This window comes from Balearica regulorum, chromosome 5, assembly GCF_011004875.1.
Source record: "Balearica regulorum gibbericeps isolate bBalReg1 chromosome 5, bBalReg1.pri, whole genome shotgun sequence".
NCBI classification, from domain to species: Eukaryota; Metazoa; Chordata; class Aves; order Gruiformes; family Gruidae; genus Balearica; species Balearica regulorum.
This window is the reverse complement of record NC_046188.1, coordinates 68,470,777-68,493,097: the sequence shown is the minus strand read 5'-3', so window position 1 is coordinate 68,493,097 and position 22,321 is coordinate 68,470,777. Positions and strand designations below refer to the sequence as shown.

At 39.9% G+C, this 22,321-nt stretch overlaps 1 protein-coding gene across 5 annotated transcripts; it reads left to right on the top strand.

Annotated features, from left to right (window-relative positions):
- The first annotated feature begins 1,270 nt into the window (after nucleotides 1-1,270).
- LOC104639115 (actin, alpha skeletal muscle B) lies at nucleotides 1,271-18,157 on the top strand. Of its 5 annotated transcripts, none has more exons than XM_010307113.2 (9): nucleotides 1,271-1,409; nucleotides 4,077-4,223; nucleotides 5,805-5,933; nucleotides 10,132-10,242; nucleotides 12,806-12,890; nucleotides 14,123-14,284; nucleotides 14,837-15,028; nucleotides 16,392-16,573; nucleotides 17,179-18,157. In XM_010307113.2, exons 2-9 carry the CDS (start codon nucleotides 4,095-4,097, stop codon nucleotides 17,320-17,322), a joined length of 1,134 nt encoding a protein of 377 aa, XP_010305415.1. In that variant the 5' UTR covers nucleotides 1,271-1,409; nucleotides 4,077-4,094; the 3' UTR covers nucleotides 17,323-18,157. The 5 variants fall into 5 exon arrangements, with proteins under 5 accessions (XP_010305415.1, XP_010305422.1, XP_075611529.1 ...); XM_075755414.1 differs by having other exon boundaries at nucleotides 1,407-1,565; XM_075755415.1 differs by lacking the exon at nucleotides 1,271-1,409 and adding an exon at nucleotides 3,859-3,879.
- The last annotated feature ends 4,164 nt before the right edge of the window (nucleotides 18,158-22,321 follow it).

Below are 22,321 nucleotides of genomic sequence, written 5' to 3'. Positions count from 1 at the left end.
GGAATTAAAGCTTGTAAAGACAACCTTACACGTTTTACATACTTGGGCTTCAAGGTACAAATGAATAAAGGGTACATTTTCAACTAAGAGGCTGTAAGAAGCAGAGGACTTGCATTCAGTTTCCGTAGACATGTAATAGTGTTATGCGTTGCATATTAATACATCTGTGTTTTGTTAAAATTTTCTCTGAAACTGCACAACTCTTTCTCTGATTCAAAAAATAGCTTATTTGTGAAGACTGTGGCCACTGGAAGCTCAAAGGTTGTTTTTACACCCTGTATTGTTGTTTGTTGGTGTTCGTTCTGTCTGTGTTTCCGCTCACATTGTGTAAAATGGAGACAGAAGCCGAGTCTAAAGGAGTAGACATAAAGTCACAAAAAAGGAGTAGACTTTTGATTTCCTGTTGGCTACACTCAAATCCTAAATATCATGTGGGAAAAGAAAAACCTAATGAGTATGGAAATGAAAGGATTCCATCAGTTTTACTGATGGGCAGGTACAAGGCTGACTGAAGAGACGTTAGTGAATTATTTCCTTAAGGTCCAAGGATTCTTGTATGCGATGTCTGCATCGCAGTCGCGCGACAGGTAAGAAAGAGGAATTGGTTGGTGTTTATGTTTGCAGAGTTAATGTTTACCAAATTGTATCTAATATTCTGCATCGCTTGCGTGTGTCACGCGGAATGGGAAATATTGACAGCCATGGTTATCACTGCAGGTAAATCCTGTAAACATTCTTCTTTTCTTGGTTCTTTAATATTTCTTAGTCCAGTCAAGGTCTGGATTTCTATATAAACCCCATATATTCCAATATAATCTCTTTTTTGTAAAATGGTAATGGCTCCTTTCTTTTGAATGGCCGATTGCTGATTCAGTCCCCGTTTTCAGCCGTCGCATCACCCAAGCACTGAGATAAGTCAGCTATTTTCAGTCTTTGCGCCACGCGAACAAACAAGTACAGTTGAAACGTGAGTACTGGACATGGTGAGGCTTTCAGCTTTCCAGCTTGAAGATGGCTGTTAACAGAATGATAATGAGCTATTCTTAGCTGATTGTGTTCTAATGAAGTGGAATGCTTTCTAATGCCAACAGTGGACCTACAAATCCTTCCAGTCTTACTCATCTGTGTGAGGGATTTCTGTCTTGAGGGGAGCAAACAACCCTCTGTCATGAGGCATAGCAAGTTAGCAAGTGGGAAAGGATCCAGAGGTGTTAGAAATTCTGCCCTAATTTATCCAGGCCTTTGCGCTGTCACTGTGATAAGCACAAACGGAAAAAAAAGTTTCCAAAAATGGCTTGACAACATGTAGATATTGTGCGAACTCCATTCCAGAAGCTGATATAAATGTAATGGAAGGTGAGATCATGGCATTTACAAAGAGGCTTTTACAAATCATCACCATTTCCTGGGTAAGTATTGCCCTGAGAGTTTTTTTTCGTGTTACAGTTCATGATTCTAATGCTTCACTTCACTTGGTTTGAGATCTTTCGGGGACTTGCACACTTGCTGGACTGGATGCTTTGCCTCGAGCTTTGAAAGAATTCCAAAGGATCTCCTGGTGTAAGGTAATTCAGGTTTGACTGTGTGGTTGCAGGGAAACCTGCAGATGTATTTCATTGCTGGAAGGATCAGTAGAGTGCGATGAAACCACCTTGGTCTGTCCGAAACCTGGAAGAACACTTCAGTAGTGTTTGATGTCTGGACATCAGGCCTTATGCAGAAACCAAAAAAAGTAGTTCTCTGTTAACTGTATTTAATTTTGTCCTGGGAATTAGAAAAATAAAAATTGAAAGTAAAAAATTAAAGCAAATACAGGAAATTTATTTAGAAACGTCATCTGCTGACAAGATTTCCAAAGAGCTGCTTTGTGAAAATGAGTATTAAACCTATAAATTCAGCAGCTGTAAAGCAGTAATATGTCTCAATCAATGCAAATTTGAAGTAGTGCTCTTTATTAGTCCATTCACCTTGTAATTAAGTAATGATAAGATAATTAAAAAAAGGGAAATTAACAAATTCAGCCATTGATTTTATTAGGAAATGTAAGTGGCTTCTCTGGAATATAATCACTTTTGAGTGAAAATGTAAACAATTGCTGCCAGCTCTCCAAAGTGTAACTTGTACAGCTCAGCTGGGGTTTCCCTGTGGATTTTGTTTCTCCGAGCGTGGCTGTGCTGCCCTTGGGTTTGCATGTAAAGCCATCTCTGCAATGCTGTCTATGTGAATGAATGGGAATGTTACTTCTCACCATGGAGGATTCAATATCTTGGTCCTATCCAGCTTTAGTGCCATGGATAGGAGCTCTCAGAGCTTATTAGCATTTCTCTACTTTAAAATTCTCTATTCCTGAATTCTGGTATTGCATCTGATGTTGTTTCTGATGTATTTAAGAACTGAATTTCCTTCTTTTTTACATTGATGGGGTCAGAGTCTGGGTGCAGTTATGTAGTGTTGGATAGTGCTGGTAAACGGTTTATTGCATTTGAAAAGCCTTTTCCTGAGGGTTTTAGACAAAAATAATGATTCATGGCAACATGAATGAATGTTCCAAAATACCAGCTACTAGAACTAATGGTTAAACATTCCTATATTAAAGTTGTTAACGAATTTGTGTGATAAAATTATTCTGCTTCCTTATGTGAAAAAAGAATCTTCCGGTCACTGGCACATCAACAAGTGTTAAAATGATTTTTCTTATTAAAATAATGTCATATTTTTGAATTCTGCTTCCATTTCACCTACAAGCGTTGGGATCAGTCATGTCACAGCCTTGCTTTGTAAAGCCTACGGGAGAGGATTGAACACCAGGAACTTCATGCAGCTCAAACTTTAAAAATCAAAACTGTTTGTAAGTCTCCCGGGACTTTGGTATTCTTGCAGGGGTCTTCTGAAGAGCACGAGATATTTTAAACTCCCCAAATAGGACAGCATGAGTTGGTCGCAGGGCAGACCCTAGTGCTGTTGTGCCGCCGCTCCTGGCCTGCCTGCACACATCAGAAATCAAGTACTTTTTTGCATTGATTGCGAAAAGGGTGCTTAATACATTTTTGCGTTGTTAGGGAGAGGCCTTCGCCGGACAAGTGGTGTTTTTCATTCCTTTCCCATTTCTGAAGTACCCTTCCTTACCAGGTGAAGCTGCCAGAGAATGAAAAATCCGTCCCTCTCCTTGACTGCCTAAAGAGGCAATCGTACAGTCCTAAAAATAACCGAGGAATCTGAAACAGGAGTCTTGGTGAAATTCAGGCCCTCCCTCGGCGGGAGTTTTGCCATGAATTTCAAGGAGTTCAGGACTTCGTCTGATGTGTTGGCCAACCGCTGAAGTTGAGTTGTTCCTGGGCGGTTGTGCCAGCTGCCCCTTGTTCTGTTTCCCAGAATAACCACTTGGATAAGGTATTTACCACTTACAAATATGGAATAGGTCCTGTAGGGAGCACTTCACGTTACAGAGGAGCTGTCATTTAAAAACACACAGCAAACGCTTTCCTGAAACTTTTTGTGGGGGTTATTTTTAGTTGGTTGGTTAAGATGGATGATGTCCCTCTAAGAAAAAGGCAAAATTAAACGTGCCACTAGGGAATACCGGTGGTCTTTGAAGTAATGAATGTTCTCATTTACCATCTAAGTACTGACATTATAACTAGTAGGTGTGTATGGTCAATTCATTTTTAACAAATGACATTTCTAGAAGAAAATTCAGCCTTGGAAGAGATGGGGTTATGTTTGCTTAAGTCCAAGTAGAGCCGAACATCTATGCGCTAGCTGAACTTGTTCCATGGTCGCAAGGCCAATTAATAGAATATCACAGGACTCCTTGAGGGTACAGCAGAGGAGATGTCCCTTTTGGGCACAAAGGCTGAACGTCCTGATTAATTTGCTTCGGTAAAACCTATTCAAGCTGAAATTTATGTGGATACTTAACAGGCTTTACAAGATCAGGGCGTTAGCATAGACTTTGCTGTTTAGATTTATTCTTTGCCAAAATGATTCTTTTTTACAGCAGTTTGGTCTGTAAATGATGGAGAGTTGTTTCTGTCCTATTCCCTTCCATGTGCTCCTCCCCAATTACTGTTTTGCAGCCAAAATTGTGAGGCACTATGTGCGATGACGATGAAACCACTGCCCTTGTATGTGACAATGGTTCTGGGCTTTGCAAAGCTGGGTTTGCAGGAGATGATGCCCCGAGAGCTGTATTTCCATCCATCGTTGGCCGTCCTCGACATCAGGTCAGTTGGTACCAAAAATGGAAGTGCTGTCTGGTTGGTTTTGGGGTTGTTTTTTGGGAGTTTAGACATGGCAGTGAGAGCGCATCAGATTTATCAGGCAAAAGCATTGGCCTTTGTAGGAGTTTGGCTTGTTCGCTGAGGATCGAGCTGCATGTCTTTAAGGTAAACTTCTTGATCCTTTGGAACACAGGTTCTTCAGCCTTAAAAAGTTGACTATAGAAAAACATGAGTGTTTTACTAATATGAAGGTGCCTTATGGGAAAAAAAACCCCAACTTGTTGGATTAACTCATACTTGCTCTATCAATACAAAGAAAAAAGATAGGTAGAACATTGCTGACATGAGAAAGCAAATTAATAATAGTGATAAGTTCCTTTTCTTGTTCCATCAAGCAACAGTATGGCCCAATAAATTCCAAAAAAGCTCTCTAGCACATCACTTTATCGACTCAAACAATACTGGAAAGGATAAATGTGGCTTTTCTTGACCTTAGAAAGTGTCTTTCTGCTTAATTAGTTTTTTAACAGTACCTTTATAAATACAAGGTGCAGATTTTTGTTCATTTTATTCATATTTGAGTCAGATTTTCATTTTTTGGGCTGTTAAAAACTCTTCCCTGAAGTTCTTTGTGTTCTTTTTCTGAGCTAAATAAGCCTGGTTTGACAGGCGTAAAATACTAAGCAATTTAAAGAATGCAATTTTGAACACCTCCATGAATTGTTGAAGTTGAATATCAGTGGTTGAAAATATGTCCGTTCTTTAACATCTCCAATTGTTCATTGGCTTTTATTGGTGATTAGAGATGACATGTAATTTTGCACAGTTAAGCAGCTCAGCAGTTTTATTATTGAATCCATGGAATTAAAATGTATCCATGAGCAAAAATAAATATTTTCATACCAGTTGATGAATAATATCGTACCTTGTATGTTGTTATATTATTTGGGGCAATCATGATAGGTTTCCTTATGCAACCGTGATAAACTTAGTAAAACCATTATTTAATAAGTGACTTTTCTTTTAGAAAATATGTATTTTTTTATGTATATAAATTAATGCATTTTTTCCCAAATGTATATTTTTCAAAACCATTTCTCTTCCAGCAAGGGGGAATAATGTCACTGCTTAAAGGCAACAGTGAAACTGCCTAGACACAAAGGGCAATTGAATATATAAATTAAATCTAGGGAGTCAAAAAGAGATTGTATCTTTTTCACCTATAATTCCTTCCCTTTACTCCTTTGTGCAATGGCAAAGGATCCATCCCGTGTGGAGAACCATGAGTTTGCTGATGCCTGCCTTGGCTGGGCTCCTGCATGGGCATTAGTTGCACCAAGTGTGAGATACCTTCCTTCGTTGTTGAACCTGCCTTGCTCTTCCTGGTGGATTTACAGAGGGAGTTAGTACAGAGTAGGTGGTTACTGATAAATTCACGTTTTAGTTCCTTGCACGCTTTGGGGCTATGTTCTGGAAGACTAGTAGCAGGTACGGTATTTCCCATGAAGTTTTAACTTAAAAATTATATCCCACCTCTAATGTGTGTGATATACTGCATTAATATTAGAATAATATACTTTGCAGGGTGTTATGGTTGGAATGGGTCAAAAAGACAGCTATGTAGGTGATGAAGCGCAAAGTAAGAGAGGGATCCTGACGCTGAAGTATCCCATTGAGCATGGAATCATCACTAACTGGGATGACATGGAAAAGGTGGGTGTTTATTTTTAATGAAATTTTGTTGAGGCATCATCTTATCCAAGACGTGCACATTGCCATTGACCTTCTTACAAGCCAAAGGGAAAATCCTGGAAAAATTTGTAATCGCAGTATAGGTGAAGGGATAGTGCAGTATGCTACTGCGGGAGCCGATCAGGTCTTGGCCCTTCTAGAGTGACTATTCTTTTAAAAAGTAAATCAGATTTGGCAGTATGTTATAGAAGTATTTTATGCTTTATACAGACTCTTTTCAGTCTTGAAGCTCATCCTGAGGCAGAACATTTGACAACGCTAGAAAGTAGCTAAAGTAAAAAAAAAAACAAAACAAAACAACCCACAAAACAACAGGTTGTGATTTATCAGAGGTGAATGGGAGAAACACTAAAGATACTTTACTGAAGCTGGGAACAAAAACTGTGAGGTGGAGGGATGATTTTTTCCCTCCTCAGTACTTGCCTACATGAGCAAGATGATGAGTGATGCCCACATCTTGTATTGCGTATGACGTTCTCACTGTCAATTAAAGAGGAAAAGACAGATTGGGGCTTCCTGTCCCTACACTAATTCTTTGAGAGTGGGATTTTAATTTTTTTTTTTTTCCTGAAGCATGTTTTTCTGTTGCCAATTCCGGTTAGTTTTTAATGCCTGGATGGCGAGAAGGCGTCTTTATTCCCTAACAAGCACGACTTCCTTGGCATGCGGCCGATGCAACGGCCTCTCTGTGAAATGCCCGCTTAAGGATGTCCCAGACCAGGCGTGGGCGATGAGGTGGGCTCCTGGCAGAGGCTGGAGAGGCAGGAGGAGTCCTAAGGGCGCTGTCACTCGGATATCTCTCATGTCTTGCTCTCTTCAGGAAGCATCTGAGTCTGTATGTGGAGATATTGTATGTTGTCTTTAGAGACAGGATTGCAATTCTGTCCTTTGTTGTCTCCAGGTGGAATGGGGTGGGAAGGAAACTCCACGAGAAAATGCTTCTAGTAATGTTCTTCTGTGGCCGATATCACTGAAAGGAAGACACGGGGCTGGCGGTGTTCTGTATTCACGCAAAGCGTATACAATTATCATGTGTATATCTAAAGTCAGTTATTGTGTCACGTTCGTGAACCCAAATCGATAAGTGCAGGGTGTTCCAGATGAAGAGACCAAAGTCGATACAGGAGCAACAGAAGTTCCTCAATTCATATTTGGAAATAAATTGCCCACCTGCTCCTCTAGATGGAAGTATAGTATTTGCATTTCATTATTTTACTGCTTCCTGGGAGGGCACCTTGCTTCTTTCTGCAGAGTAGAAAGTCTGCCTCATACATCCAGTTATCTTCTTCTTCCTGATAATTCTCCCGTTGTCTGTATTCAGCAAGAAATTGCATTTCCTTGTAGGGAAAAAAAGAATAAATAAAAATCGGAGGTCACTGTTTTATGTTCTTCCCTCAGCAATGGATCTCTGCATCTGAAATTATACCACTGTGTGTTATACACAGGACGTGTTCTTCCTCCGGGTAATGCTGGATGCTAGAGCAGACTATCTAAAATCTAGTTAGGAAGAGGAATCAGAGGAGATAAAGGTGGCCTGTGCTTTACTGCGGTGTAAACTCGTGGCTGGATTGAGGGGGGTTGTAGGGTGCGATGTGGTGGAGTCTTCAGGCAGTGCTGGAATTCAAAGAATGGGGAGATACTGTATGGGTATCACTCAAACGGATGAAGGAATCACTTGTGAAAAAGTGGGTTCCTAGCCCAAACTTCCCGTCTGCTGAGCTGTGCTTGGAGTTCTTGCTGAGCCCCGGAGCGGAGTGGGATGGCAAGCGGAGGCTGCTTTCCAGTCAATGAGCAACAAAAAGAAGAGAGAGGCGGCGGTAGGGAAGAGACAAGAAACAGCGCTGCTAACATTTGTGATTACTGCAGATAAGAAACAAAGCGTATTTTGCTTTTATATGCAGATATCCCTGATTCAGTCCCGTGTCTCAGCTTCCCCTGAAGCTCTGCAACACGCACACACGTGCACACACACGTGCACACGCTCTTCTGGCTGAGAGAAGTTCTGAAATCCAATTCCTAAAGTTTTGATGCTAAGGGAGTATCTTTTGTATATGTATTTTGTATATATTTGTATATATATTCCGCCCCCCCCCCCCAAGATTTTTAAAGCATTTGAATAATTTTGATCCGAATCAAAAATTCCTTTCCAGAGCTTGGAAATCATCCTACTAAAAGCATCATGATGTAAAAGAAACAAGAGAATTTCTGGGTAAAGTGCCAAAAATGGGTCAAAGGCGTAATTGTGCAGTGCCCAGCCACCCAGAGGTTACAAAAAGGGGGGGTGGGGTGTGTGTCACCAAAAGATTAGGCCGAGAGCGAGAGAAAGCGAGAGCGAGGATGCCGCAGGATGCGCAGACACTCGTGTGAATCGGGAGGAGAACACGTAGGCGATGAAACGAAGCATTCTTCTTCTCCCGTGCTTCGATTCACAATATTCAAATTGGGACTGCTCTGTTTTCCGCTGGATAATAGTACAGGGCATTGTACATCACTGTTAATTTGGTCACAGCAACTGAGCTGACAACGTACGGGAGGCAAAGCGTTGGGACGGAGCGTTTTCTGGCTCTGATGACTGCGTAAATGTTTAATCTAAGTGTTGGAATAATTCTGCCTCGCTAACTTCTCTTTGCTATTGTGCCTGCTGCTTACATTTAATTCTTATGACCTATAAAATCCAATGCTGAACTATTTTTGTTTCTTGTAGAAGATCGTTATCCATTAACGTTACGGTTATCATTAGGGTGAATTTAATTGGCTGTACAGGGCCTAACCCTGCCTGGTTTTGAGGGAAAACCTCCAAACTGCCCGAGGTTTAGGCAGGGTCCTGCTTTAAGTCCAGGTTTGTTCCCAGCTGCTGAAATTGCCAGTACTTTGTTAATTCTGTAAGCACTGAGGTTTCTGTCTCTTCCCTTAGCTCTTTCCTGTCTGAAATGGCAGGTTTTTTTCTTCTTCTATCTGATTTATATATATGTGTGTGTGTGTGTGTGTGTGTATATATATATATATATTTTAAAACTTTTACATGATTACTTTCTGCTTTATTCAACTTCTCCCTGTATTCGTATTCAAAACCTTCAAATAGAAGATGGCCTGGCATCCCAAGCCCCAGTTCTGGAAACATCTGATTATTATTAATTTTATTTTTTTTTTCTTTAGGGGACTGAGATGGAATTGAATTTTTTTATTTTTTTTAGGGCTGATAATTTTATTAATGAATAATTCCAGCTCTGGACAGCTATTGACTTTGTAGGTGCTTCAAATACAGAGGAGATCTTTTTTCCACTTAAGTTCATTTTGGAGCATAATACTACTTGTTTCTAGGATATTAATCAAGTAAACTCACCCATAAAACTATTCTGATGTTTTGTGCTCAGAAATAAGCTTGTTGGGTCAGGTAAAGCTGAGCTAAAAGAAGGAAAAAAAAAACCCAAACCAACTAAGGGTAGGAAAGAGTTAAATGAGAAGATACGAAATATTTCATCGTGTTACTGAACAGTCTGTCTTTGTGCTGGCATCAAGACAAAAAATCCCTCGCAGCTGTAGTCCTCAGACAATCAAAGCCAGCATCGTTTGATGCAGGTAGCACCTTCGAACGTGAAAAAATACGACAGTACTTTACAGACTGTGTCTAAGAAATTTAATTACTCTATAGTAAGTGTGAGTTTGATTCAGGATTTACTGGATGAAATACCTGGGGCATAAAGGGCCTTTTGCTTCTCTGGAAATAATTAGATTTCTAAAGACGTTCTTGGTAATGACTTGCAACCGGATCGGTCTCTGAGCGGCGTGAAGTGGAGAAGTCTTTCCAGGTCCAAGAGTTCAGTGCTTGGCTCAGCTTCCACATCAGCTCTGTGGGGCGGGGGGGAGCTCACTGCTGCCCCAGCTTCGAGAGGGTGAGCTGTGCCTCATTTAGGGAATCCGAACTGGAAGGACTCAGTTATGGAGGTTATATTCTGTTGTTACGTACAGTAGAAACCCAATGGTTTTGATTTTAAAAGCGTTGACTTTGGCAGATGAGCTCCTGCACGCTTTCGATCTATTTTAATATGTTTGTAAAAAACGTAATCGCTCAGGCTGTATTTGAAAAGCTTTCTGTGTAGTTCCGTGGACAGAAGAAATGATTATCAGAACACTTTTCTAAAGCGATTTTCATTTTTAGATTTGGCATCATTCTTTCTACAACGAACTCCGGGTTGCGCCGGAGGAACACCCCGTCCTGCTGACCGAGGCCCCCTTGAATCCCAAGGCCAACCGTGAAAAAATGACTCAGGTAATCGTCTGAATGTTGTGCCGCAGATCATTTCTGCACAGCAGCAGCTAAAAATAGAAATAGTCCTGGATATTCAACTTTCTTCTTAATCTGGGAGATAATCCCTTAAGGGTTAGCGTGGGTTAGCATGCTGGAGAAGGCATGGTGAGAGAGCAGAAGTTTCTGCTGCTGATGCAAGTTCTCTAGATGATCCTAAAACGTTTTGTACATGTGTGTGGTGGTGAGGTACACAGAAGTAACCTCTTAAAAGCCTGAAGTAGTTTTCTTTGTGTGTGTGCTCAGTTCTGGAAGTGGGGAAGCTGGAGGCTAAGATGGCTTCTGATGCCGACTTTCAGTGTGTAGATAATGTCAACCCAGGACTTGTGTATTTTTTGGATGGAGTTATGAGTCATCGATGTATTTAAATCTGAAGTTTGCAAGTGCTGTAACACAGGTCACGCACCACCTGAATCACACTTCTGTGTGAGTTTTGGATCAATGACGCCTTTCATGTGCCTACCTCTGGCCACCAAGAGTGCTCAACTTGTAGTAGCCCAACTCCTCAGCTCGTGTTGTACCAACTCCTGCTTTCTACCCTGAAGACTGTCACTTTATCAACACTTTCTGTATCAAACAAAATGCTACTTATCATATCAGAACTACGTATTTTTGGAAGATGATGTTGAATAAAGATGTTTGAAGGCCATCGTGCAGATGACTTTGTGGAGCTCCTAACAGGAGCACCTCTTCAAGGATCAGGGGAGAAGTATTCAAAAAGTGGAATGTTTGTGCTGGCTTGGGGAAATGAGTTGTCTGAAGCATACAAACTTATATGATGCTTTGCTAAACGTTTCTGTCTGATTTAACAAACTCAGATCAGAACCAAAAGTCGACCTCTGAAGTTTGTATGTTTTAGAGCAGCCTTCTGGCCTAAAGTCCACGTTATAAATTTAGCCAGTGATGTAACCAGAAGCAAGCGTGATTTAAATACAGATATAGGTATAAAATCACCTGGGAAAATTAGATGTGGCTCTGCACTTCCCTTTGTGCCCACTTTTGGCATATATTTAATAGGAAGATTATGCATCAATTTAGCAACAGTGTAAATGAACTAATTAAGTAGTGAGCTTGACAGCACGCATTACTGGGAGGTAATACAACAGGGAGATGATAAACAACAACAGACCATAAGAAAAGCCTAGTTTATAACAACCAGGAGGTGTGGTTCATACAGTAGACATGTCTAGGACTGTTTCTCTGTCATTATACTGTAATGATAAATCCTGTTTTCAAGATCGTTTAAAGGCTTATTGTTTATTACTGATTGCATTAAATTCATTACATTAATTAACCATGAAATATCAGTAATTCCTGTATTCTTTAATTGAAAGCATACTTTTCATTAAAAGTAGACTTCTTTGGCAAAGGTATTAGCTTATGAAATCCAAAGTTTAAGTTTAACCCCCTGATGTCGGTGCTCTGATGGGTACAACGGTGATGGTGGAGTTGCCATCCCTGGAGGTATTTAAAAGCCGTGTAGATGTGGCGCTTAGGGACATGGTTTGTGGTGGACTTGGCAGTGCTAGGTTAACGGTTGGACTCGATGATCTTCAAGGTCTTTTCCAACCTAAATGATTCTATGAAACGTGGTCACAGCAGCACCACTAGTGATGGGGTAGCACTGCCTCGGGTAGGCGGCATTGGTTTAAGAAAGGATGCAGCACGTAGGGTTGTCCAGAGCGTGTTAGTTCACTGTGTGCTCTTAATGGTTTTCTTTAGCAGAGTTCCAGTGGAAGTCCAGCGAGAAACAAATGTTATTCCATCTGCTCGGATAAAATTGCAGTGTATCTGACACAGGAGATGGAAAGAGCTGGAGCTCGTTAGAGTAGAGGAGATAGGGGATTAGACGAGGTCGCCATAACCTGTTGTGTTTGCTGGGGGGGGAGGGGGCAGAATGAGTTGTAATGGGTTTAAACTAACCGAGCGAGGCTTTAGCTAGACACCAAGAAAACCTTGATAACAGTAAGTATAGTGTAGCGTGAGATTTGTTTGCTAGAGGAATCTGTGGATGCTCCAGCAGAGGAAATTCTGAGACAGAACCAAAGCTCTGTCAGGAATGGCTGATTCTTCCTTGAGATGGGAATAGATGGATTATTCCTCGTGCCTTCTTCCAGCTGCATCTTCTATGCATTTTTTATATGCATGTTTGTGTGTGTGTATATGTGTATATATAAACACACACACACACACACACCCCCCCCCCTTAGATTGCTGCATTGCTGCAGTCCTGCCATCAGGGCAAAAAAAGTTATCCCAAGGTGTCATCTTCAATTAATATTATCAGTAAAAATCTGACTTAGTCTGAGGTTAATGGAAGGATATGCACTGACTTCAGTGATTTTTTTTTTTTTTTTTTTTTTAATTAAATCCTAAAGAAAACATAGCATGCTGTTCACAGAAGATCCACGGTTCAGGAGGGAACTCAGGAATAGTATTGTAACTGGCAAAAAAAAAAAAGATATTTACTGTCTCTTCAGATACTCTTAAGTGTAGAACCTAAAGGTTTTCAAATTCTTCATTCCAGATTATGTTTGAGACGTTCAATGTGCCGGCCATGTACGTAGCAATCCAGGCAGTGCTGTCTCTGTACGCGTCTGGAAGAACGACTGGTGAGTCTTTCTGGGAGTCGTATTTTCCCCCCGTCTTTCTCTTCTGGATGTATATGCCCATACGCACGCACAGAAATACGTTGATTGTGGCACACCAGCTGTGCATTCAGAAGAACTGATAGCCGTATAGAAACTGAATACTGCCCACCATGCTGTGCAAGCGCCTCTGTTGTTTTCAACTTCGCGGCAGATATAGGTGTAGATTTATGGCTTTCTGCCTCAAAAGCTGAAGTGACTGCAGCTCAACTGTACGAACACATGAAAGATGATACAGTTTGATACTACCCTTCATGGCACAGCATAGAGAACAGCCTGTAGCTTAACTGGATTGTTCCAAACCCATGGTTCCTTCTTTCTTTAGACCTACCTCTTTTGATAAGTTCCATTCCCAGTAAAAAAAACCAAACCAAACAACCCCAAATATTTCATTTAAATGTTGAATTTCAATCACCCAATGATGTCTGCTGTTAAGGGATCATTCGAATTAGCATGGAGGTCTCTTCTTATTGCGATTTAGAGTCTGATCAAACATTGAGATGATAAATTACTTCTTAGCAACCCTTGAGTCTTCATATACTTTGAAAAAAATTAAAATACCAACTGTCTTTGTAGCCTGATGCCACAATAAAATTTTGTATAAAAAGATCACCAGCTTACAGGAATTACAGTTGTCGTAAATACTTGGTTTATGTTTAAAATTCAACTATTTGTATGCATGTTTGGTATCAGAAATGCTTTATTCATTTTGAGTGGAAAACATGTACTTCATTTCCTATCCAAGAATATAAGTAACGTGGCTGTGCAGATAAACCGTCACTATATTTTCCCTAAGGGGGTCGTTTATTTTAATGGCAGATTCAAATTTTTAATTTTATAGATAGATTTTTATGTTCATTTTGTACATTATATCACATCTTCAAAGTGCGAGGGGTCACCTGAAATGAAAGCCTCTGAGTCCATATAAGATGATTATTGCTACCATCCATTCAGCGCGAACAATACAATCAAGTTCCTGAATATTACATGTCCTTTTTCCCCAAATGCAGTTGCTGCCTACCTTGTGCTAACGATTTCATCTCACGTAAGCAACTTTTTAATTATAGAAATGACAGAAGCAGTTGCCACGTGAGCATCTTTCTTTGTTGTTGCATGTTTCGGCTGAGAATATGGAGTAGGTGGAGACCCTGTATCAGTGGGAAATAACCAGCTTCTCCTTTTCTTTCTCTTTCCAGGAATAGTTTTGGATTCTGGGGATGGTGTCACGCACAACGTGCCCATCTATGAGGGCTATGCCTTGCCTCATGCCATCATGAGACTCGATCTGGCAGGCAGAGACCTGACTGACTATCTCATGAAAATTCTTACAGAGAGAGGCTACTCTTTTGTCACCACTGGTAACGAGCCGTGCTTTGGATCCGCTTTGCATGCCTTTACTCCTGTTAGTTGCCTTATTACGCAGGAAGCGTGTACCTAGCGAGATGCATCCAAATCCCTATCACTAGGTTGACCTGGGAAAACCAGTTCATGTTTGCTAACGGGGTTCTCCTGACTTTGGGTTTCAGCATATATGTTGAGCATCAAGGACGAAGATGCCATCTCGTTAGGAAATCCTGAGTCACTGGCAAATATAACTGGCGGTTGTGTTTGAACATACCTCTTCCACAGACAAAGGGACAAAGTTAGTAGCTGGTAATGGATGAACCTCAAGGTTTTGTGACATAAACATGTAAACATTAATCTTTATAGTATTCTGCAGTACAATATAAGTTTTATTTGCAGGTGAGGGAAATTTGGTAATGCAAAGGGAAAGTAATGTTGCTGAGACAACAGAAAGGTCAGAATCTAATGAACCACAGGACCATCATGAACTCAGGGAAATGTGCATGAGAAAATCTTTTCTGGCTGTCATACCATGTGCTGATTAAAAACTTGTTGGCTGTCTGCAGCGGAACGGGAGATTGTGAGAGATGTCAAGGAGAAGCTTTGTTATGTGGCTTTGGATTTTGAAAATGAAATGGTAACTGCTGCTTCCTCCGCCTCTCTTGAAAAGAGCTATGAGCTTCCTGACGGACAAGTCATCACCATTGGGAATGAACGGTTCCGATGCCCAGAAACTCTCTTCCAGCCATCCTTCATAGGTGGGAAAGGACTCTTCTTTCTAGGGACTTGATGGGGAATGAAAAGAAGAATTTCTTAGATAGTATAGACAACCTTCAGCTGTAGAAACTGTGGTATTTGTCCTCAAACATCCTTACAAACATGCGGGTTCCAATAACTTAGTTCTTTAGAAGCTATGAACACTGCTGCTACAGCTGCTGAACAAAAAGATGCCTGTCAGTTTAGAAATACCCAAATCCTAAGATGGTTTCAACCTATTATAAATGCAGTAGAGTTTCTAAGATGATGTTTTAGAGTACTGTCAGAAGATTATGCTTTTTATCTTGACTGGCTGATACATAACTTTTTTTATCTAGATTGTGCTTCTGTTTATAATTTTACTAATCTGTAACTTAATCATACAAAATCAAATCGTACATTATTTTCCAGTAGTTTTATCTGTAGTGTTAAAGTTCCCATTCTATCCAGTGGATGGTTGATGCATTATGTGGTAACTCGTGCAGCCCTCACAAATTTCCTACTTTCCGCTGAAATTCCATTCCTGAGGACTGAGCAAAATGGCTGCGGGCAGTTTGGCACGATTGCCATTAAACGGTGAAGCTAGCTACGTTTGTATGTAGAAAGGAAACTATTCAAGCATTAATATAGCTCCAAGTTCTGCATTTGAACATCAGCAGGAGAAATTCTCTTTAGTAGATAGGGGGATTTGGCTGCCAGAAACGTATCTGGGATCACAGTTGGTGCTTAAAAATGGTCAATATCAGAAATAGAGTGATGGAAATCAGGATTTCCTGGATCACAAATCTTTGTCATAGTATTAAACTAGTTAAAAAGTCCAGTACTTGAAGTTCAAACTGTATTCCCAGGATTGTATCTGGTCTGTTCCTTTTCTTTAGGAAAAAATAGTACCATAAGTTAACTTCACTGTACTGGCATTCAAATTAAACCAACACCTCAAAAGTAAAGTAGCACACTGAAAGGCCAAGTGGGCTTCTATTTCAACTACAAAGCATCAGAAAAGGTTCTAAAAATGGCAAACTATTGTAGTAAAGCCTCATTTTAAATTTTTCCTTCAGTAGGTGGTGGTTTGTTTTTTTTTTTTTTACTTGAGGAAGTAAAAAACCCGGCATGAAATCATAATGGGGATCTTCTTCCTCCCAAGTGTATTTTGCTTGTATAATTACTATGCTGAGCTGACAAAGAAGGCGAGGAGTATGTCCTGTCTTTCTCCTTCCTCTCCTGAGTATCGCATAGCTGCTCCTTTTTTTTCCTGGAGTTTTCTTAAGGGACACAGCTTGGACTAGTGAGCCTGCCTTTCATTTTAACAGTAAGAAAAAGAAGGCGACAAAGAGAAATAACATGTTGAAACTTCTTTCCACTCAGGGATGGAATCTGCAGGTATCCACGAAACCACTTACAACAGTATTATGAAATGCGATATCGACATCCGTAAGGATCTCTATGCTAATAACGTCCTCTCTGGAGGAACCACGATGTATCCTGGGATTGGCGATCGTATGCAGAAAGAGATTACAGCTTTGGCTCCAAGTACTATGAAGATTAAGGTATTTTTTAACACCCGCACTTACAACAAAAGAAGCTTTTGTTGGAAAGTTAGATCTTAGAAACAAATCAAAATGTCCATAAAGAATGTCTGGATCTTGCATCCCAAGTCCTGCTGTTAGAAGAGCCTCAGGCAACCTGCTCTTCTCCTCCTACCAGCCAAAGCAGAATTAAAAGAGGGATTGGAGAGGTACTGGAATGTAAATGGTTGCTGAAGCCATGGGAGTTGATGAGGTCATTTTGAGAAAATGTGAAACAACAGTTAAGGAATACAGTCCTGTGGGATTCCCAATGAAGTAGGGTTATGAGGGAGAAAAGGCCTACTTGAAAGGCACCACAGGAACAAGAGAGGTAGGGATGAACCTAGAGAAGATGGAGCTGTAAATGCTAAAGGGGGCATGAACAACTTGAGAAGATACTGGGAATATTATAGGCTTCAAGGTTTAGCGATCAGTGCAAGTCATTAGTGAAAAGGGTGAAAGGCGTTCCAGATACAAGTTGTGCTCCTGTGACGGAAAGACTTTCACCTAGTTATTTCATCCAAAGAGATGTTTACTGCATTATCTGCTTGTCACTTTGTTTACAACAGATTGTGCTTCTCTTCTAGATGATTGCACCACCAGAACGTAAATACTCTGTCTGGATTGGGGGTTCAATATTGGCATCTCTGTCCACTTTTCAGCAAATGTGGATCAGTAAAGATGAATATGAGGAAGCTGGCCCCTCTATTGTCCATCGCAAGTGCTTTTGAATACTTCCATCGCCTGCTATCAGTGATAAGTAGTGCTGTTTCTCTCCACACCACCTGCCCTCATTCACCTCTGAGGGTGGTTTGGCTTTCTTCCACATGTTAAAAACGCACACCGAATGGATGTCGTACGAATCAGCAAATTACTTCTAATTTTTGATGCTAAAATGAGACTAGTATTTCAGTGATGGGTGTTTTCTGAAATGAATAACAGTAGTTATATATTTTTATAGACCTCCCTTCCTCCCGCAGTTGTAAGCATTGTGCTGCCATCCCGGAGGTGACACACAATGCTGCTGTGTGTTAGTCTCTGCTGATCCATGGTAAGGCTGAAGTGTGCGCATAAATGATTCTTTCAAACTCGAACATAATGCAAGATTTAGGTGCAAGAGGAGGCTTATTTTATGCGGTTAAGCGTTACACAAGGATTCTTCCAAGGAGTTTCATTTTACTGAGGATGCAGTGGATTTATGTGGGTACCGATATGCACATGGGTACCAATTAGCTCAGTAGAGCTTGTATGGATGTCTTTCCTTGGTATTCCACAATTTTTCTGGCAGGAGACCTTGGCCTCCCTGTGACCACCGCTCCCCATCAGTAAGGAGCTTCAACAAGCTACAGTGCTTCTGAACTTACACGTAACAGGTTAATTTATTGGATGTATTATTGCTTTCTTCATCTCTCTTCCTAAGCAGTTAACTGATGTTTCATTGACTTTTGCAATATATGTGCTATGCTAAGCTAAGTTAATGATTATAGAGTAAATAATAACCTTTTAAATATGTGGTTAAAATATTCTGGGTTTAATGGATCAATAAAAGTGTAATTATCCATGTAAGGCTGCTGTGGCTTACATTAATTTCATAGTGACTAGTTTATCTGTTAAAGATAAAATAATAATTACTAACTTCTATTTTAATTTTATTATGAAAAAGGTTTCATTCCCTCTGAGTTTTCCAACTAAGCAATTTTTAAATGAAAACAGAATAGTTTCACAGTTTCTATTTAAAAAAAACCCCAAAACCAACAAACCAACAACTTCTTGGATGACATTTTCATAATGTTCTGTATGAAGATTCGCGTCAGCTGTGAAGATTTTACTGTTTCGGATACTAGGCAAGTGTGTCCTATATGATTCTGGATGCCGTAGACTTTGAATTGATGTGATGTCAGGCTTGATGTGCGCTCCATGACTGAAATCAAACCTGTCAGGTTCTTGCCAGTAAACACAATACCCTCTTTCCAGAGATGGGGAAAAGGTATGAGCTGGATTTATGGACTTCTGAAAATGCATCTAGGGATGTTTTAAAGAATCTTCTTACTGCTGTGAATTCCAGCTCAGGGTGATGTCATTTCCTTATCCTAATGATCTCTTTAAAATAAAAGCTGAAAGACCTGTAAGGGAGGGGTTTTTCAAAGGTCTGCTGTATTTAGCACTACCTAATAAGTAAAAGAGATTGATCTTACCTTCGTTCCCACTTTTGAACTGCAATCGGTTCGAATTGCCAGTATCCATGTCTTCTCAAGCCAATGTAAATCATTGCAAATTTCTCAGCCTCTGAATGAATTTTACTTTAAATTTATTATCTTGGTCTCAGCTTATGTGATTGCTCGTTGCTTAAGTTGATAATAAATCACCTTACATATAGGATATAGCATTGTTAATTGGCCTTATTGCCTGCCTAAGCAAAATAACTTACATTTTAATCTTGACCTCTTGTAGGTGTGATGTTCAAGAGCATAAACCTAGACACTTGGATCTCTGGAACTGAGTTACATTTGCAGTCCCCTGTAGTATCAAAGCAAAATTTTATTCAGTTTGCTAATAATCTACATGTCCTTGTTGCAATATCAAAAATAAAGGATCTTCTTTAAGTTTTCAATTTATTGTTTTTAATATGTCCTTTCAGTATATACTTACAGCTTGTTAATCAGGGAAGAAAAATGTTTAAAAGCATGTATTTTTTTTTAAAAAGTGGCAAGGGAGGTACACATTTACAGCATTTGCATGTAACTGAAAGAGTTCTTTGGGCTTTTCTTCTTCCCTCCCTTCCCCAGGTCTCCTTCTCTCGTTCTCCACAACAAAATTCTCTTCAGTCCCGGGTTGGCATCTCTAGCTCCTGGCACAGCTGGGGCTGAGACGTGAGCTCTCAATGGTTAGAATATGAATCCTCATCCCGCAGCTGACTCCTTTTTCAGTGTGGAACAGCACGATTAAGATCTGAATACCTCCCTAACAATCTGCATGCGGAATCTTATTCAAAATTAACATGCGTTTTGAAAATAGAATTAATTATGTGCTAAGAGCAAATACAGATAAAAATAAGTAAAACTATTGAGCTGTTTGTGTGATTTGGCAAACCTCTGCTTCTCTGAGAGGAAATTGCCTTAGCCACCATGTAAGTCCTGCTTTTCTATATGTTATCGTACAGAACACTATAGCGGTTGGAATAGAGAGTAGGGAACACCGATAGCCAAGAAAAAGGCTCACAGTTTTCTCCAAACACTCACCTGGTGTTCCCAACTGCTCCTTGGTTACCATTTCACTTTAAGATTATCTTAAATCTTATCTTAAGTTATCTCCACCCTTGGAGGTGGTAACGTTTATACTCAGTGATACCTGTCCATCCCTTACTTTGTAATCTGATGTGGAAAACTAGTATGGCTGATGATAAGTATCCTAAATTTGAAAGAGCTACTACAGATCGTGTCTGTGTAATATCAACAGCGCCACCAGTGCCAAACATTCAGAAGTCATCTGGTTCTGGAGAATGGCTTTGCGTTTCGGTTTTCTAATTTAGTAGGTTTTGCGTGCTTAATATTCACTCAGGTTTTCTTCCCTACAGCCGTACAGGCTATAAATATCTTCTTTAAAAAAAACAAACCAAACCAAATTTCTCTCCACTTTAGAAGTTAAGACTCAGAAGACACTTTCCCACCAAACTAATGTATCTTGAGGTTCACGACCAATCATGGCTTTAGCATACCATATCAAGTAGACCTCATGGGCAGAGGTAGTCCAGGAATTTTTTATCTTAAGAGCAGACGAACTTGATAGAGAAAGAAGAAAGATCATCTTCCATAATGAAACTTTTAGGTAAGAGCTATTTGTATTTTTAATAGATTCTATTGTCTGTAAATTACATCAGCTTGTGGATGAGAAGCTCTGAAGGTAGAACACTTGTCTTCTCAGAAATGTGAGACAGCAAATCAAAGGCTACAAATAACTCTTTGTATGGCTGTGGGTGACCTACTTTGTTCAGTACATGACTGTGATTTAATCACATTTTTCTAAAGAGCAGGTAGACTATTACCACGTGAATTTGTGTCACTGTTTTACTTCAAGGTAAGTATATCATGTCATCTAACTAGAAGTTACCTTAAATCATTAAAATATTGGTATTTTCAGAGCAGAAAATAATGATTACTGTTATAAACTGTCAAGGTGAAAGGAAACTCAACAGCTTGCCTCTGTACAAGCCAAGAGCGTGTCGTATCCTCACAATACACAAACTAATACGATGCAAAGGAAGCGCGTTGCATTGGCCAGAGTTTGTGGCTGTCTTGGAAATGATGTCTTGCAACAGAAAAACTATTGGTAATGACGGTTCTTCACCAGTTCTTTTGAGTTATGAGGATGTAGACTGTTCTGCGTCAAGAGTGTGCCTTTTCCTGCTGGCCAAAGCTGTCCGAGGGGGAGCAGAAGGTAAAGGGCAGGGACCTACTCCTCTTCCCAAAGAGGAATCCTCAGCTGCATTTGGATGGTTTGGGCAAAGAGTCTTCTCCAACAGTGAGCCATGTTCAGTCACGGATGCTGTATCTTTGTTTTTTGAAGGTATGAATTTTTTTCAGTATATTTGCAAGGCTGAATTCTTAAAATTCTCAACACATGTTTTGGTTAATGCCACGTCCTTTTATTTGACCTTTACTAATGCAGTCTTGTATCTTTTAAAATGTGCTTCTTAAAAGATCATTTTCCTGGACTGTGCCCTTGATCATTTTACCTCCTTCCTCTATCCAAGAAATGTATGTCTTTACATTCAAGACCCAAGGAATGTATGTCTTCATATTCAAGACCCTTTCATAGCTTTAATTGGTTTCCTCTTTTTCCCTACCAAATAGTTGATATATGCTTCTGATCAGCTTATTTTTCAAATCAAGCGTGCTGTTGCTTTTTTGCCTTTTTTTTTTTCCCCTCCCCTGTGGAGTGGCTCCCTATAAACACCTTCACAACTTCAATCCTGCTAAATGCTTCTATAAAACTTTATAAGGCCTTGGTGCCTCTGAATCTTAACTAGAATTAGAAGCTCAGATCAAATGTTGCCCTGCCTTTTGCCGCCACAATAGTATCCCTTTTCTTAGATTAACAAGTTCTCACGAACAGGAACCAATTTTTGGTTTTGTCTTTGTACAGCACCTTTATAATCAGGTTTTTGGCCTTAGTTGGGCAGCTACGTGGTGTGGGTGTATTAGAATTACTATGTGCTTCTAGGCTGTCCTTTCCGTGCTCCTTAACCTTGTTGAAGTGGCCTGATTCTCTTACCTGCTCAATTTCTGTAATAAGTAATATAAAAATAGCTCTGCGTGTATGAAGCATAGTGTTTGAATACAATTCTTAAAAGTAAGGGTGCTTTTAAGCAAGAGCTAGAGTATTTTTTAGACTGATTTTTTTTTTTTGACTGACATTGCACTAGATCTATACGATGTCCTTGTATAGCACATGAGGTTCATCTCAGAACCCTGCTGCTTTCAGGGCTTATTAACTGACTATTCAAGAAGCTATCTCCTATGTACTTTAAAATTTTCCAAGTTTTTCTGAACTTCACAGTTGCTTCATTTAAATTTAGTAATAGCTGTGTAATAATGAACTTTCATTACCATTTTCAAAATGGCTTTCCTGGAAACACGTTAAATAATGTGTTGCTTCAAAGCAACCCTTGCTCCTGTATTCCCTTTAACAAAGAAAACTTTGTCACCATCATTTGAATGTTATTTCTTCTAA